At 34.5% G+C, this 12500-nt stretch overlaps 3 protein-coding genes across 15 annotated transcripts in view; 1 reads left to right on the top strand and 2 right to left on the bottom strand.

The window, feature by feature from the left end:
• Nucleotides 1–12500, top strand: part of LOC127650623 (NACHT, LRR and PYD domains-containing protein 3-like) — a 615184-nt gene that overhangs the window by 78077 nt on the left and 524607 nt on the right. The gene's annotated exons all lie outside the window — the stretch shown is intronic.
• Nucleotides 1–12500, bottom strand: part of LOC127650622 (NACHT, LRR and PYD domains-containing protein 3-like) — a 527629-nt gene that overhangs the window by 158613 nt on the left and 356516 nt on the right. The gene's annotated exons all lie outside the window — the stretch shown is intronic.
• Nucleotides 1–12500, bottom strand: part of LOC127650628 (NACHT, LRR and PYD domains-containing protein 3-like) — an 857046-nt gene that overhangs the window by 494396 nt on the left and 350150 nt on the right. For 3 of the 8 annotated variants that reach the window (XM_052136183.1, XM_052136176.1, XM_052136177.1), the window contains exon 1: nt 1707–1738. The exons of 1 other annotated variant lie outside the window; for it this stretch is intronic. Coding sequence is in view for 2 of the 7 variants with exons in the window: in XM_052136182.1 (XP_051992142.1) it covers nt 477–584; nt 1103–1155 (161 nt within the window). In the remaining 5 variants the exon portion in view is untranslated. Of the gene's footprint in view, nt 1–476; nt 585–1102; nt 1184–1602; nt 1739–12500 lie in introns of those variants that run through there. 4 more of the 8 variants (XM_052136179.1, XM_052136178.1, XM_052136182.1 and 1 more) reach the window with 3 other exon arrangements.

Genomic DNA, 12500 nt, shown 5'->3' with positions numbered 1-12500 from the left:
TATTCAATGTAGTACGAGACAATTTCTTCAGTTTTTAAGTGTCACTGAAATACTGTCAAACAAAAGTCAAAAAGTGTCAACACATATCCCTACAACATATTCTTCATCAGACACAGATTACTGTAGCACAGGTGGAAACATACTGTAACATATAGTCAACATGTCCTTTTTTTAGGAACATTGTGATCTCCAGCAGACTGTATGTCCTGTGATAAACCTGAGGAACAATCTCTTGTCATGTCTGATCATCTCTGTCATGTTCACATGATATTACTGTACAGTATAAAGATGAGCTCTTGTGAAGAGATGCCAATGAAACTGTTACAGTAAAGCAATCAGCTGTAGAAGGACTCATTATTTTTATTATAATTGCATATTTCCTTTTAGATTTATATTTTTTACACTGGATTCTTTCTAATGGTCCCTCAGACTGTGGTGTACACGTTCATACTGTCAGTCAACATGAGAGTCCTCACCTCACATCAGCACAAGGGGCTCCTGAACTGAATTTAAGTGGATGATTCATTGACCGGTCACTCTTCATGGACACACAGCTGGATTCAGGAGATTCTCCATGAATGACACTAAAACACAACAGCAATTAAACACTGTTTTAAAAACTACAAACTCTCACAAACACTTTTCCTCTCATCAGTTTCTCAGTTTTACTCTTCCCAATATTTCTCTGTTCTTCAAGGGGGTAACATGTTCTTTTCCAGTGTTTGGTCATGTTTAATGCACAGTCCTAGTTCAACATTCAGCAATTTCACTTCTGCTTATTTGATGAAGATATATTTGAGCACATGACATTACACAGCAGATCTGATCTGAATGTCACTAAAGCTGGAAAGACTTTTGTTCTGTTCTCTGTAGTTTATTTCTGTGTCACTAGGTGGTGCATCTGGTTTTACTCAGTTGATGCTGATATCTGCTGATGACAGCTGTCTTAAATCTGTCAATCATCTTTTCAATCATTTATAGAAGTTTGTCTGTAAGTATCAAAGTGTTTATGAGATGTTTATCTTCATCTTATGTTTGATATTGATGACATTAGTAATTACATATCAGAAATGTCTATATTAAAGCATTGAAATCCTCTGACCTCTTGACCTTCCCTGTGTCTGTCTGTCCACTGAGATCCTTTGTGGAGTCCATGACATCGTCTGAACAGTCCACTGAACACCTGTCAACAAACGGGACATCATCTATATTTGTGACGTGTTTATTTGTTCAATACTGACACATATTTGTTTTTATTTGTCCTCTAGAATATTCCATTAGAAATGAATCAATGAGGTTCAATTGCAGACTGTCAGCTTTTATGACATGTTAAACACCAGCATAAAGAGAAAACATCAGAAGACTCAACAGAAGAAAACAAAGCAACGTTTCAAGTCAATAGAAGAAATAACATTTCAGTGCCAAAGAAACTGAACACATACTGACAATTCAGATAAAAGAGCAAAAGTCTCAGTATCTGTTTGTTCTGCTGTGATTAATACTTAGATATCTGTTAGATGTCTTACTGTAGCTGATAGTTTGAAAGGTTTATTATTGTTGTCTTGTGAGTTTTGGTTTGTTTAGCAGCAGTTCAGTACTCACCTGTCAAGAACTGTTGATGTTCCTCTTTACTGACTAGAATATCACCTACAAAATACTTCACAATGAATTTATTGATTGTTTCAGACGATTCAGTGGAACAAAACTTTTTCTCTGTTTCTCTCGTCGTGTAATTTCCTGCTCGTCACAAAATGGATCCTGTTTTAATAGTTTCACATCTGAAGAGGAGGAGTCTGAAAGAGACAAACAACACATAGAAAGTATTTTAACATCAAAATAATTACACTCTTCAGCTTTTAGGACAGCAGGTTAGGAATGGGGAAATGAAGCATTGTGAAACTCTGTAGCTGTTCTCTGATTGTCCCGGGAAAAGATTCAAAAGCTTCCAGAGTGTCAAAACAGTTTCATCTGCTGGTTAGTACAAAATAAATCAGCAAAAAACTTGATGATGAAGCAACAACTATAAACTTTATTGATGTAGTTTCAATGTTACATGCACAAATAAAAGCCTAACAAGTGTGTGTGTGTGTGTGTGTGTGTGTGTGTGTGTGTGTGTGTGTGTGTGTGTGTGTGTGTGTGTGTGTGTGTGTGTGTGTGTGTGTGTGTGTGTGTGTGTGTGTGTTGATTTTCTGCTTCTGATAAAATCCTAACCCATTAAAGCATGCCAATATGAAGCAATATAATTCAATATGATGTAATACCGTAGAATAATGTATATGACTAACAGAGTTGCATTTGGGCTGTATTTATTGGTATTTTCTCAATGCCATATGCCCACCTATCTTTCTTCGGATGTTGCGTATGCCGACCTGAAAAAAGTAATGATACGTATGGCCGCCAGAACAATGAGTAGCCTTTTGACCCGAAATTTTTTCAATCTACTATTTATACAAAAAATGCATTTAAGTGCACAAAGTTTCTCTCTAAATGCACAGGAGCGGGGGTAGGTGGGAGTGCAAATGATGGCACAGGTAACACAGACTAAGATGATCCACCAATCAGAACATTAATTTCAGACACAACTGGATATTTTAACCAATCATATTTCCTGTTTCAGTAAAGGGCGGAACATTTACAGCATCTAATGCTGATGCACAAGCTTCCCTGGAGTAACCATAATTTGTGCTGTAAATTTATTTCTCTGCTAAACGTAAATAAAAAATATATATTTAACTTGTGCAAATAATACAGCATGTTATTGCACCCGTGCTAGTGTTTGATGCTCTTTGCAGATGCTGGACAATTGTGTCTTGTAATTAAACTTGATCAAATGTGTCTTTTACTGCTGTCAGTGGCGCCTTTTTCTCATGATAGAGACAAGCAGCACTCAAAGATCATCTTTTTACAGTACTGTATTTAAAGTGAGGAATATAAACAGCTGCTGCCGTTTGTCCAGAGTCTGTATAGATTTGAATACTATTGTAATATTCATGTCCCAAATGCTGTTTCACAACTATATACTTTGAAATATTTCTTCCCTTTTCATCTTATCTAACAACTGAAGATCAACGGCTGGCATTGAGAAAAGTCAGGGTGGTATTATTGGCACTGCCACTGTGGAACTGATATTAATGTTATCTATTCTTATGTTCTGAGCTTCATTACGACTGACATTATTGATATTGATGACATTAATTCTGCTTAATATTGATGTTGATGCAGAACTATATACTTTGCTTCCATAGTCTATTTACTGGTCTAATCATTGCACAATATGTTTTTAATGAATGCTGAATCAAACCCTGCCAGACATCTTAAAACATTTATTCCTTTTTTACATTTCTCTATTATTGTATTAATGTGATAATCGAGAGTCCATCTATACCCCCAAAAACCTCATTACTGAGACTTGTTCTAATGTTTGTACAGTTTAATCTTATTTGTGGAGTTCTCTTAATTTTTGAGAAACAAATGACTCGAGTTTTGTCTACTGATACTGTGAAATCCCAGTTATTTGCCCTCTTTGCCACTTCATCTACTGCTTTCTTTCAGACTCTAAGCATATAATAGAATCCATCATGTCGCTATAAAAATGTTCCTAAAACCACTTTGATGTGGACATAACAGATCTTTATATTCGATCATGTAGTTTAGTCTAGCTATCACCATTCTTCCCATTATTTGGCATAAATGGGATGTTAGTGCAATCGGTCTATAGTTAGCTGGTATGGAATGGTTCCTCCCTGGTTTAGCTATAGGAACAATTACTCCATGTTTCCAAGAAGTTGAGAGCTTTCATAATTTCCACACCTTATTAAAAAGATGTATTATATTATTCAATGATATATCTGATAGATGCTTTATCATTTCATTGCATATATCGTCTTGAGATGTATGTCTTATACCTGACAATGCCTGCTTAAGTTCATATAATGTCAAATCTACATCCAAAATATATCCAGAAAACCCTCTTTGGACCATGATATCAGTATTTTCTCTCAAAGTTTGTTCTCTTTGTATTTTCTTATCCTCTGATATATTAATATTTCTATGTATTTGAACAAATACTTTTGTCAATGCTTCTTCTTTTCCACTATCAGAAATGAGATATTTATCCCCATCTATTATTACCGGTACTGTTCTGTACATTTCAATCCCTAACATTTTTCTAATCATGCCCCATAAATCACTAATATTTAAACTTTCACCAATTTTATCACAAAATGGTCTCCAGTAAATTCTTTTAGCAGCCCGAAATACTTTTCTAACAACTGCCTGAGATCTCTTATATAGTATTAAGTCTTGAAGGAATCAGTTTTCTTTATCTTCTTCAGTGCTTTATTTCTGATTGACACCTCACTGCATTTTCTCTCTGAGTTTAATGACGGTCACAAAACAACGTGTTTAGATTCATCCTCCATCTGCTGTATTGAAGTGTGCAACATCAGGCCTTTATGAACTTCAGTTTACTCAATAAATAAATAAATCCTGTATCTTTAAGAAAAGTAAAGAGAGATTTACAACATTCCTTCATTTTCTCACATAACCCTAAAATCTCTTGTAAATTTCATCCTCGTTCTAGCTCAGACATCTTATCACATAAAATGTTCCTCTCTGAATTATATTTATTACACCTCATTATGACATGCTCAACATGTTCAGGAACATTACAAACATCACATTTATCTGATATACACTTTGCCATTAAATAAAGGATTTGAATCCAGTATGTCTGAGTCTTAATCTTGAAAGAATCACTTCTTCTCTTCTGCATTTTCCTTTGAGAGTCTTCAGCTTAATTGATTTCTGTTTGCTATCTGTGTCCCACTTCTTCTGCTACGATTCCCTCACTGCCGTTCTTCCATTTGGCCTCATCTTTTCCAAACTTTCATTATTTCATTGTCCTTTAATTTCAACTCTCTCTTTGCATCCCATCTGCTATCTCATCACCCTCCACACCAACATCAGCAGCAACCCAACACAACTGTACATTAATTACAACTCTTTGTATTCTCAGCATTATCATAAATATCTCCATCAATAAATCATCTCTTATTGTTTCTTTTGAATTGAAACTATTAAGAGCTGCAATAGAGTCAGAACAAATGAAACTCTCTCAGGCCTTCTTCTATCCATTGAACACTAATATTATAGCTGCTATTTCTGCTGTAAATACAGATAATGTATCATTCATTATTTTGTATATGACTACATCAAACTCAGGTATGCACACTCTGGATCTTTAGATCATCAGTAAATATTGGCATATAGTTATAATAATTCCTCTTTACATAATCTTGAATCAAATATCCAGTGTTATCTGCATTCCTGTCAGTCCATTCTCTCTTCTGATCTACGAGTCCACATTGGAAATATCCATGGAGGAACATCACACAGTGTTTGTTCATACTCTAACCCAGTGGTTCACAACCTTTTTCCAGGAGACCCCTATTTTAACATTCACAATCCTTAAGGACCCGATCAGACACACATTTAATTTACTGACAGGAATTACATCATCAGTTATGAAGTTATAAATGCATCAACAGCAGAATGAAAACAATCAGCTGCAACATGCAACGATTCACAAGGACAGATTTTTCTTTGCAACAACAGACTCCACTTTTACTTTCTAAAACTGATGAAAAAATAACTGGAGTAAATTATAATCTGTTAATGTGAATATCAATTAATCAGAGAAATCACCTCATATTATCAAACTCATTTATCAATTGTATTATTAACCTAAAAAATACATCAAATAATTTAAGAACAATAACCAAATAAATGTTAATTGCATATTTATAAATGATATAAAATGATATGCATATTTATTCATGTCATTTCTTGTATTGCTGATTGAATGTTGTCTTTGTTTTTAAGTGTGGATATTTAATGTGAGTTCTGGTCCTGCATTTCTTGATCTAGAGATATCAGATGTGATTTTCCCAGAGCCGGCCCAAGGCATAAGCGAACTAAGCGGCTGCTTAGGGCCCCGGTGGCCACCAGGGGGCCCCCAAGAGCACATCATTTTTTTTTTTTTTTTTTTGTGATTATACTGTCAATGGACAATGGTAATTATACAAAAATGCAATATTAAATGCAATATTATGTTAACGGGCTGCAGGATGCAATCACATTCAGACAGCAAAACAGCAATGTCACAAAAAAGGACATATCCTCTGGTGCAGAGAAAAGGAAAAAGAAGAAAACAGGAAGAGAAAAAACAGCACGATAAAGGTATAAGTAGCTAGGCTAAGTTATGAGCTAACATTAGCTGCCTAATTAGTTAACATAGCCTATGTAGCATAGGGTGACCATATTTTGATTACCAAAAACCAGGACACTTGGCCCGCAATGAGATACTCGAATTTTACTCAAAGATGCCTTGTTAATTTCAATACATTTAAAGTAGGCTATCCCTCTGTATGGATAGAAAATTGTTATTACAAAATACTATCCTACTATGGCTGAGTATCTCATTGCCGGGCCGAGTGTCCTGGTTTTTGGTAATCAAAATATGGTCACCCTAATGTAGCATATCTTCTTTTTTAGGAAAGTTTGATTAATCATCCGTAAATATCATCTTAATATATTATTAGTACAACATATTAGTTAGCAAGTTTTAGATTAAAGTTTTTGTCTTCGGTGTAAAAATAACTTTCCTGGTTATATATTTTTGTATTAAAAATAAGCTTCTGTTCCATAAACTTTGTACTGATAACTGACAACTTAACATTATTTACATTAGTCTACCATTTTGGGGTCTTTGCTATTATATTCCAATATCATTATGCCTCAGTTAGCTAGTTATAGATTAAGAGTTGTTGTTTTAGGAGTACAGATGGCTTGCTGCTGTGTATAATAATTTGTGTTGAGAAAATAACATATTTTGTAAAATATTCTTTCAAATATTTACTCTTATGAAACTTCCCTAGGAGCACTGTTGAAATATTTTGGACGTGGGGCACAACCAACGCCACCTGCCCCAAGTGCCAGTGCTACAGCTGATGATGATTTTTCAACAATCCCAGATCAATATATTTATATGGATAAACCATGCCTTTGTTTTTGACAGACAGTTGCATTACCTTCTAATATGACATCTAACATGGCTATCTTTTATTATTATTTGCATCTTTCATCAGGTCCATCCTCTGCATGCGAGGAGCACTTCCCAGCACGTGCATCCACTGATGTGGTCATCTATCCTGTCTGACTCAGAAAGGACTGATCTGGTAAGCAGAGGGTCACTGCCTATAAAGGAAAACTTCACATTCCCTGAAAAACCTGATGGCCGAAGCTTCCACTATACCTACAGAAAGTTAATTAATGGAGAAAAAATGTAAGTGGAGCTGCTCACTTATTCAAAAAGAAATGATACTGTCTACAGCTTCTGCTGCAAACTGTTCTCTGGGAAGTACACAAAACTGGTAACAGAGGATCAACAGGATTGGGTAAATATAGGTGTGCTACTGTTACATTTAAAACCGTAGAAGGGTAAAATCATGCCAGGCAGACATTGGTATGTTGTAAGCAACACAGCTACAACTAATAAAATTGATAAGGGATGTGTTAGATTTATATTGTGCGAATAATCAAGCATTGACAATATTCAATCATATTGGCGGCACCGAGGGGCCCCCAAATCAAATTCTGCTTAGGGCCCCATAAAGGCTTGGGCCAGCCCTGGATTTTCCGGACAGTCAGATGAAAAAGTCATTGTGCACATAGCCTATAGTTTGTTGTGTGTCTTTGTTTTGATGGTTAGCAGAGAGTTAAAAGCAGTCTCCGACAGATATGTTGTGACAAACGGCAGGATGAGTCTGGTTGTGGCATGGTGCGCAAGATTAGGCGGGAAGTCGGGACCTTTCACGAGCCAGAACCGTTTGTACCCGTGTTCGGTAAAGAATCTCTTCAGATGAGAATTTGTCTCAACATCCAAGAGCTCGTCCTCCTCTTCTAAATACTCCACATCCTCCTCCTTTGCGTGAATGGATCCATTACTCATGCGATTTGCCGAAATTTTATTTATTTGTCTTTTTTTTTTTTTTGCTTTATTTGAACATTGTTTACAGTGTAATACAACAAAATTACTACACAACAATAAATACTAAGAATAACAGCAATATAAGAATAATTACGGAAACTACTTACACCATAACTCAAAACAGAAACAAAACTAAAAATGTTGGAAAGGCGGAGCTTAGAGTGCCTGTCAATCGGTTTACTTTCGGTTTCGGTTTCTATGTGTTTACATATTAACGCCATATCAGCATGTTGTTATTGCATTACAAGCTGATATTCCTATGTTATGTTATGTATATTGCTATTGATGATTACATAATCTCCTGTCATTTGTTACAGGTATACCATTACAGAGATGGTATGTTAATCTATTTCTTTCTTTCTGTTTCTATTGTAGAACCACACACACATATATACACATACACACTATTATAAACCTGTGCAAATACTCTCCTATACCCTCATATCAACCTGACTACCTGAATGTGCAACCTGTCATGTGCCTGTGACTTGTGGCTTCTTCAATGTAAATAAACCCCTTTTGAATGGAACCTGCTTGGATCCTATCCTGTGTCCTGACCAACATGCCAGGAGGCGAATGGATAATTTGGAACCTCCTTTGTTCCTTCCCCAAACTATCAAACAAAAAGGTAACTAAAATAATAAACAAAAAAAGAAAAAGAGAAAGAAAGAAAGAAAGAGGTCATTAATTAAATTAAAAAGTCTGTAGGCTGTACAAATTGTACATGTTCGAAGTGGGAAGATTAAATTGTAATCAAATATTGTTTTATCTCTTGTAAGAATTCCAAAAAAATAGGTTTACAATTCAAAAACTTACATTTATTAATATACAATCTACAGAGGAAAATAATTAAATGTATTATAAAACAGTCATTTGATCCGCTTCAACAAATCCAAAAATAACAGTCTCATTGAAAAACTTTACGTAGATATTGTTTGAGATAAACAAACGAACATCTTTCCAAAGTGGCAAAGAATAACTGCACAAAACAAATGAAGAGATTTCAGTGTCATTCTGACAAAAAGAGCAATTAGTGTCAATTAGTGTTTGACGGGGTAAATATTATGAATTAATTTGAAAGATCTTTATTTTACTTCGTGAGGAAAAAGCTTTTTTGCATGGACCATATATTTTATTTCATGTCATGTGTTATTTTTTATTTTCTCCAGATGACAGAAAATACTCCAAAAGCCTGTCACAATCTCATATTTTATAAATTATTTAATTACATTTTATTACATTTATTTAATAATTAATTATGTTAGTTTTTACAGAACTGAAATTTATATAAAATGTGTTTATGTTTAATTAAATTATTTAAAAAAAAATATAAGGCTAAATATGATCATATTCAAGATGAAATGCAAAAGTTTAATATAATTAATTAATTTAAATTAATGTCCTTTATAAAAATATATTCAATATATGATTAATCTATATTTGAAACTGAAATTGGTGTTTTTTGAATGAAGGAACAATATCAATTATTGTCATGGCAACTTTGAACAGATTCATTTTCACTAAGTGCAACTAAAAACTAAAATAAGACCCTAATTTAAAGTATAAACAAAGAAAAACTGCTTGCCAATGGATAACAAAAAATGTATTGTTTGTTTTTCCTGTTTTAAGCATAAACCTTAACACATTTTGTTATATTTATGTAATGTACTTTATTGTCCTGCTAGAGGAAACTTGGGGTGAACTCAATGGGCAACATTTCTGCATTTCATCACATCATCACCCAAAAAAGATAATAACATAACAATACAAAGTGTTCATTAAATACACAATTCAACAGAACATTTCCATCAATCATAAAAGTATATCTTTCAAGAAAGGCATCTAATGACATAAAGATTCAAAGCACGATAGAATCATACAATCTAAATCATTTAACATCATTTAGCAATCAAATAGAAAAAGGCACAAGTTAATTTTTAAATCTGTTCAATTCACACCGTAAGGTTCAAAAACTTCTGCCCGAAGGAAACAATTCATAATGAACAAAAAGAATGTGAGATGGGTCACTTCAAATTATCCTAAAGCTTCCTTTTAGTGCAGGGGTGAAAATTTCATCAAAATGTTGGGGGACAATAACCATAACAATTCTCAAGAGCAATTTTTGAAGGGGACACCAAGGGTTTTTTGTTGTTGCCCCATTGGCATTTGTATTATTTTATTTCTTAAACAATTATTTTAAGAATATATCATTATATTATTACAATACACATATTTTAATGATATTTTGGGGGACAACCCTCAGATAGGGGGTCCTGAACCGATTTCCGCCTATGCTTTAGTGTACACTGTACAGAGATTGGATGCTATAACAGTCCTTCTGTCCCGTCAGTTTCATAGATATGCGTCAGGTGCGTCAGTCTGGATTTGGGTTTCTGCACCATGTGGTGAAACAATAACTTATAACACTCTCTCATATAGCTTTGTAAAATAGCACAAAGATTTTGTTGTTCACCCCATAGCATCGCAGTCGACGCCAAAATACTGTATTTGATAAAGTTGACTACAAACCAGATCATCATGTTTGTCCCAAGTAAGTGAACTATCTACAGTATGTAGTCTTGAGATACTTAAAGGACTACACTTGACACATTTCCTGGCTATGTATGAATACAGGACTATGGTCACCAATGCCTCTAGGATCAAATATAATCTCCTTCGTTTTCTTTGTATTTACATCGAAATAATTGGCATCGCACCAACTAACAAACGACTGAATTTCAGAATGATAAGCAGAAGTGCTATCATGTTTCTTTAATAAACTTAATATAGCAGCATCATCAGAATATTTAAGGATATGATTTTGAGAGTGCCTGTTTGAGCACTCATTCTTGTAAAGTGTAAAGAGGACTGGAGTCCTAACACAGCCCTGAGGTACACCCATACTGCAGTATTTTAATTCCCACAGACTGATTTACTTTGACGCAATGAGTTCTGTTTGTTAGAAAAGAATGATACCAGAGTATAATCGCAGGGTGAACACTCATTTGATTCATCTTTTTAATTATGATGTGAGGTTGAATAGTATTAAACGCTGAGCTAAAATCAATAAAAACAGCCTGGTGTGAGTTTCTGACTCGTCAAGATGTTTTAAAATGAGGTGCATTAAGATATCACCAGTTCCTCTGCCTTGCTGATAAGTAAACTGGAATGATCCAGTTTGTTTGTAACATCTGTCTTTAGCATCGACACATACATTTCTCGAGACATTTCATCACTACAGAAGTTAGAGTTATAGGTGGAAAGTCATTATCTTCCAAAGGACGAGCTATCTTTGGCACAGGAATAATAAGAGATTTCTTCCAGAGAGATGGTACTGTTTTTGTATATAAGGACTGTTGAAATATAGGGCACCATACAGGGGACAATTCCTCTGACATGTCTTTAAAAGAAAGGATGAGATGCCATCTGACCAGATGCCTTTTTGGGCTTGACATAATCCGAAGTCAGTCAATAATCTTCTCTCATCAGATTCTGAAATATCTAATGACTTCAGATCCAAATTACATTCAGAATCCAAGAAAAATCAAACCTTAGATAGAAGCTGTTCAGATCATTACCCTTTTGTAAATCATCATTTGTAAAAAGTCCTTTCTTTACTGATTCATTTTTTTTGTGATGTTTAATTGATTTCCACATTTCATTCAGAATTTGAATTATTAAAATGATCTTCTAAAATATTCCTTCTGAACAAGCCGCAATGCAACATGATCATTATTTTCTTCCTTAATAAAATGTTTTAATTCTTTCATGATGTAAGTTTTATTGTTTGGGTAGATAATTATCTGTTTTGTAGGGATTAAATTATCTGTGCAAAATTGTAAATAATCTGTTCCTGCTTCAGTGGATTCATCAATGTCGGAGCTGTAGAAGATGTCCCAATCAGTACATAAGAAGCACCTTTCAGAGTCTCAATGCTATTCTTCGACCACACCGATATGTTTTTTGTAACATGTTTAGAAGACAAATTATGGTCCGAACATGCCAAAGGGGCAATTATAACAGGTGAGACAGAAACACAAGATATGCAAGAGTCTGCGTCGCATATGTTCAGCAACATTACAAACATCACATTTATCTGATTTACATTTTGCCATTAAATAAAGGATTTGAATCCAGTATGTCCGAGTCTTAATCTTGAAAGAATCACTTCTTCTCTTCTGCATTTTCCTTTGAGAGTCTTCAGCTTAATTGATTTCTGTTTGCTATCTGTGTCCCACTTCTTCTGCTACGATTCCCTCACTGCCGTTCTTCCATTTGGCCTCATCTTTTCCAAACTTTCATTATTTCATTGTCCTTTAATTTCAACTCTCTATTTGCATCCCATCTGCTATCTCATCACCCTCCACACCAACATCAGCAGCAACCCAACACAACTGTACATTAATTACAACTCTTTGTATTCTCAGCATTATCATAAATATCTCCATCA

The sequence above is a fragment of the Xyrauchen texanus genome, chromosome 10 (assembly GCF_025860055.1).
Source record: "Xyrauchen texanus isolate HMW12.3.18 chromosome 10, RBS_HiC_50CHRs, whole genome shotgun sequence".
Lineage (NCBI taxonomy): Eukaryota > Metazoa > Chordata > Actinopteri > Cypriniformes > Catostomidae > Xyrauchen > Xyrauchen texanus.
This window is presented reverse-complemented; position numbering and strand designations above follow the sequence as displayed.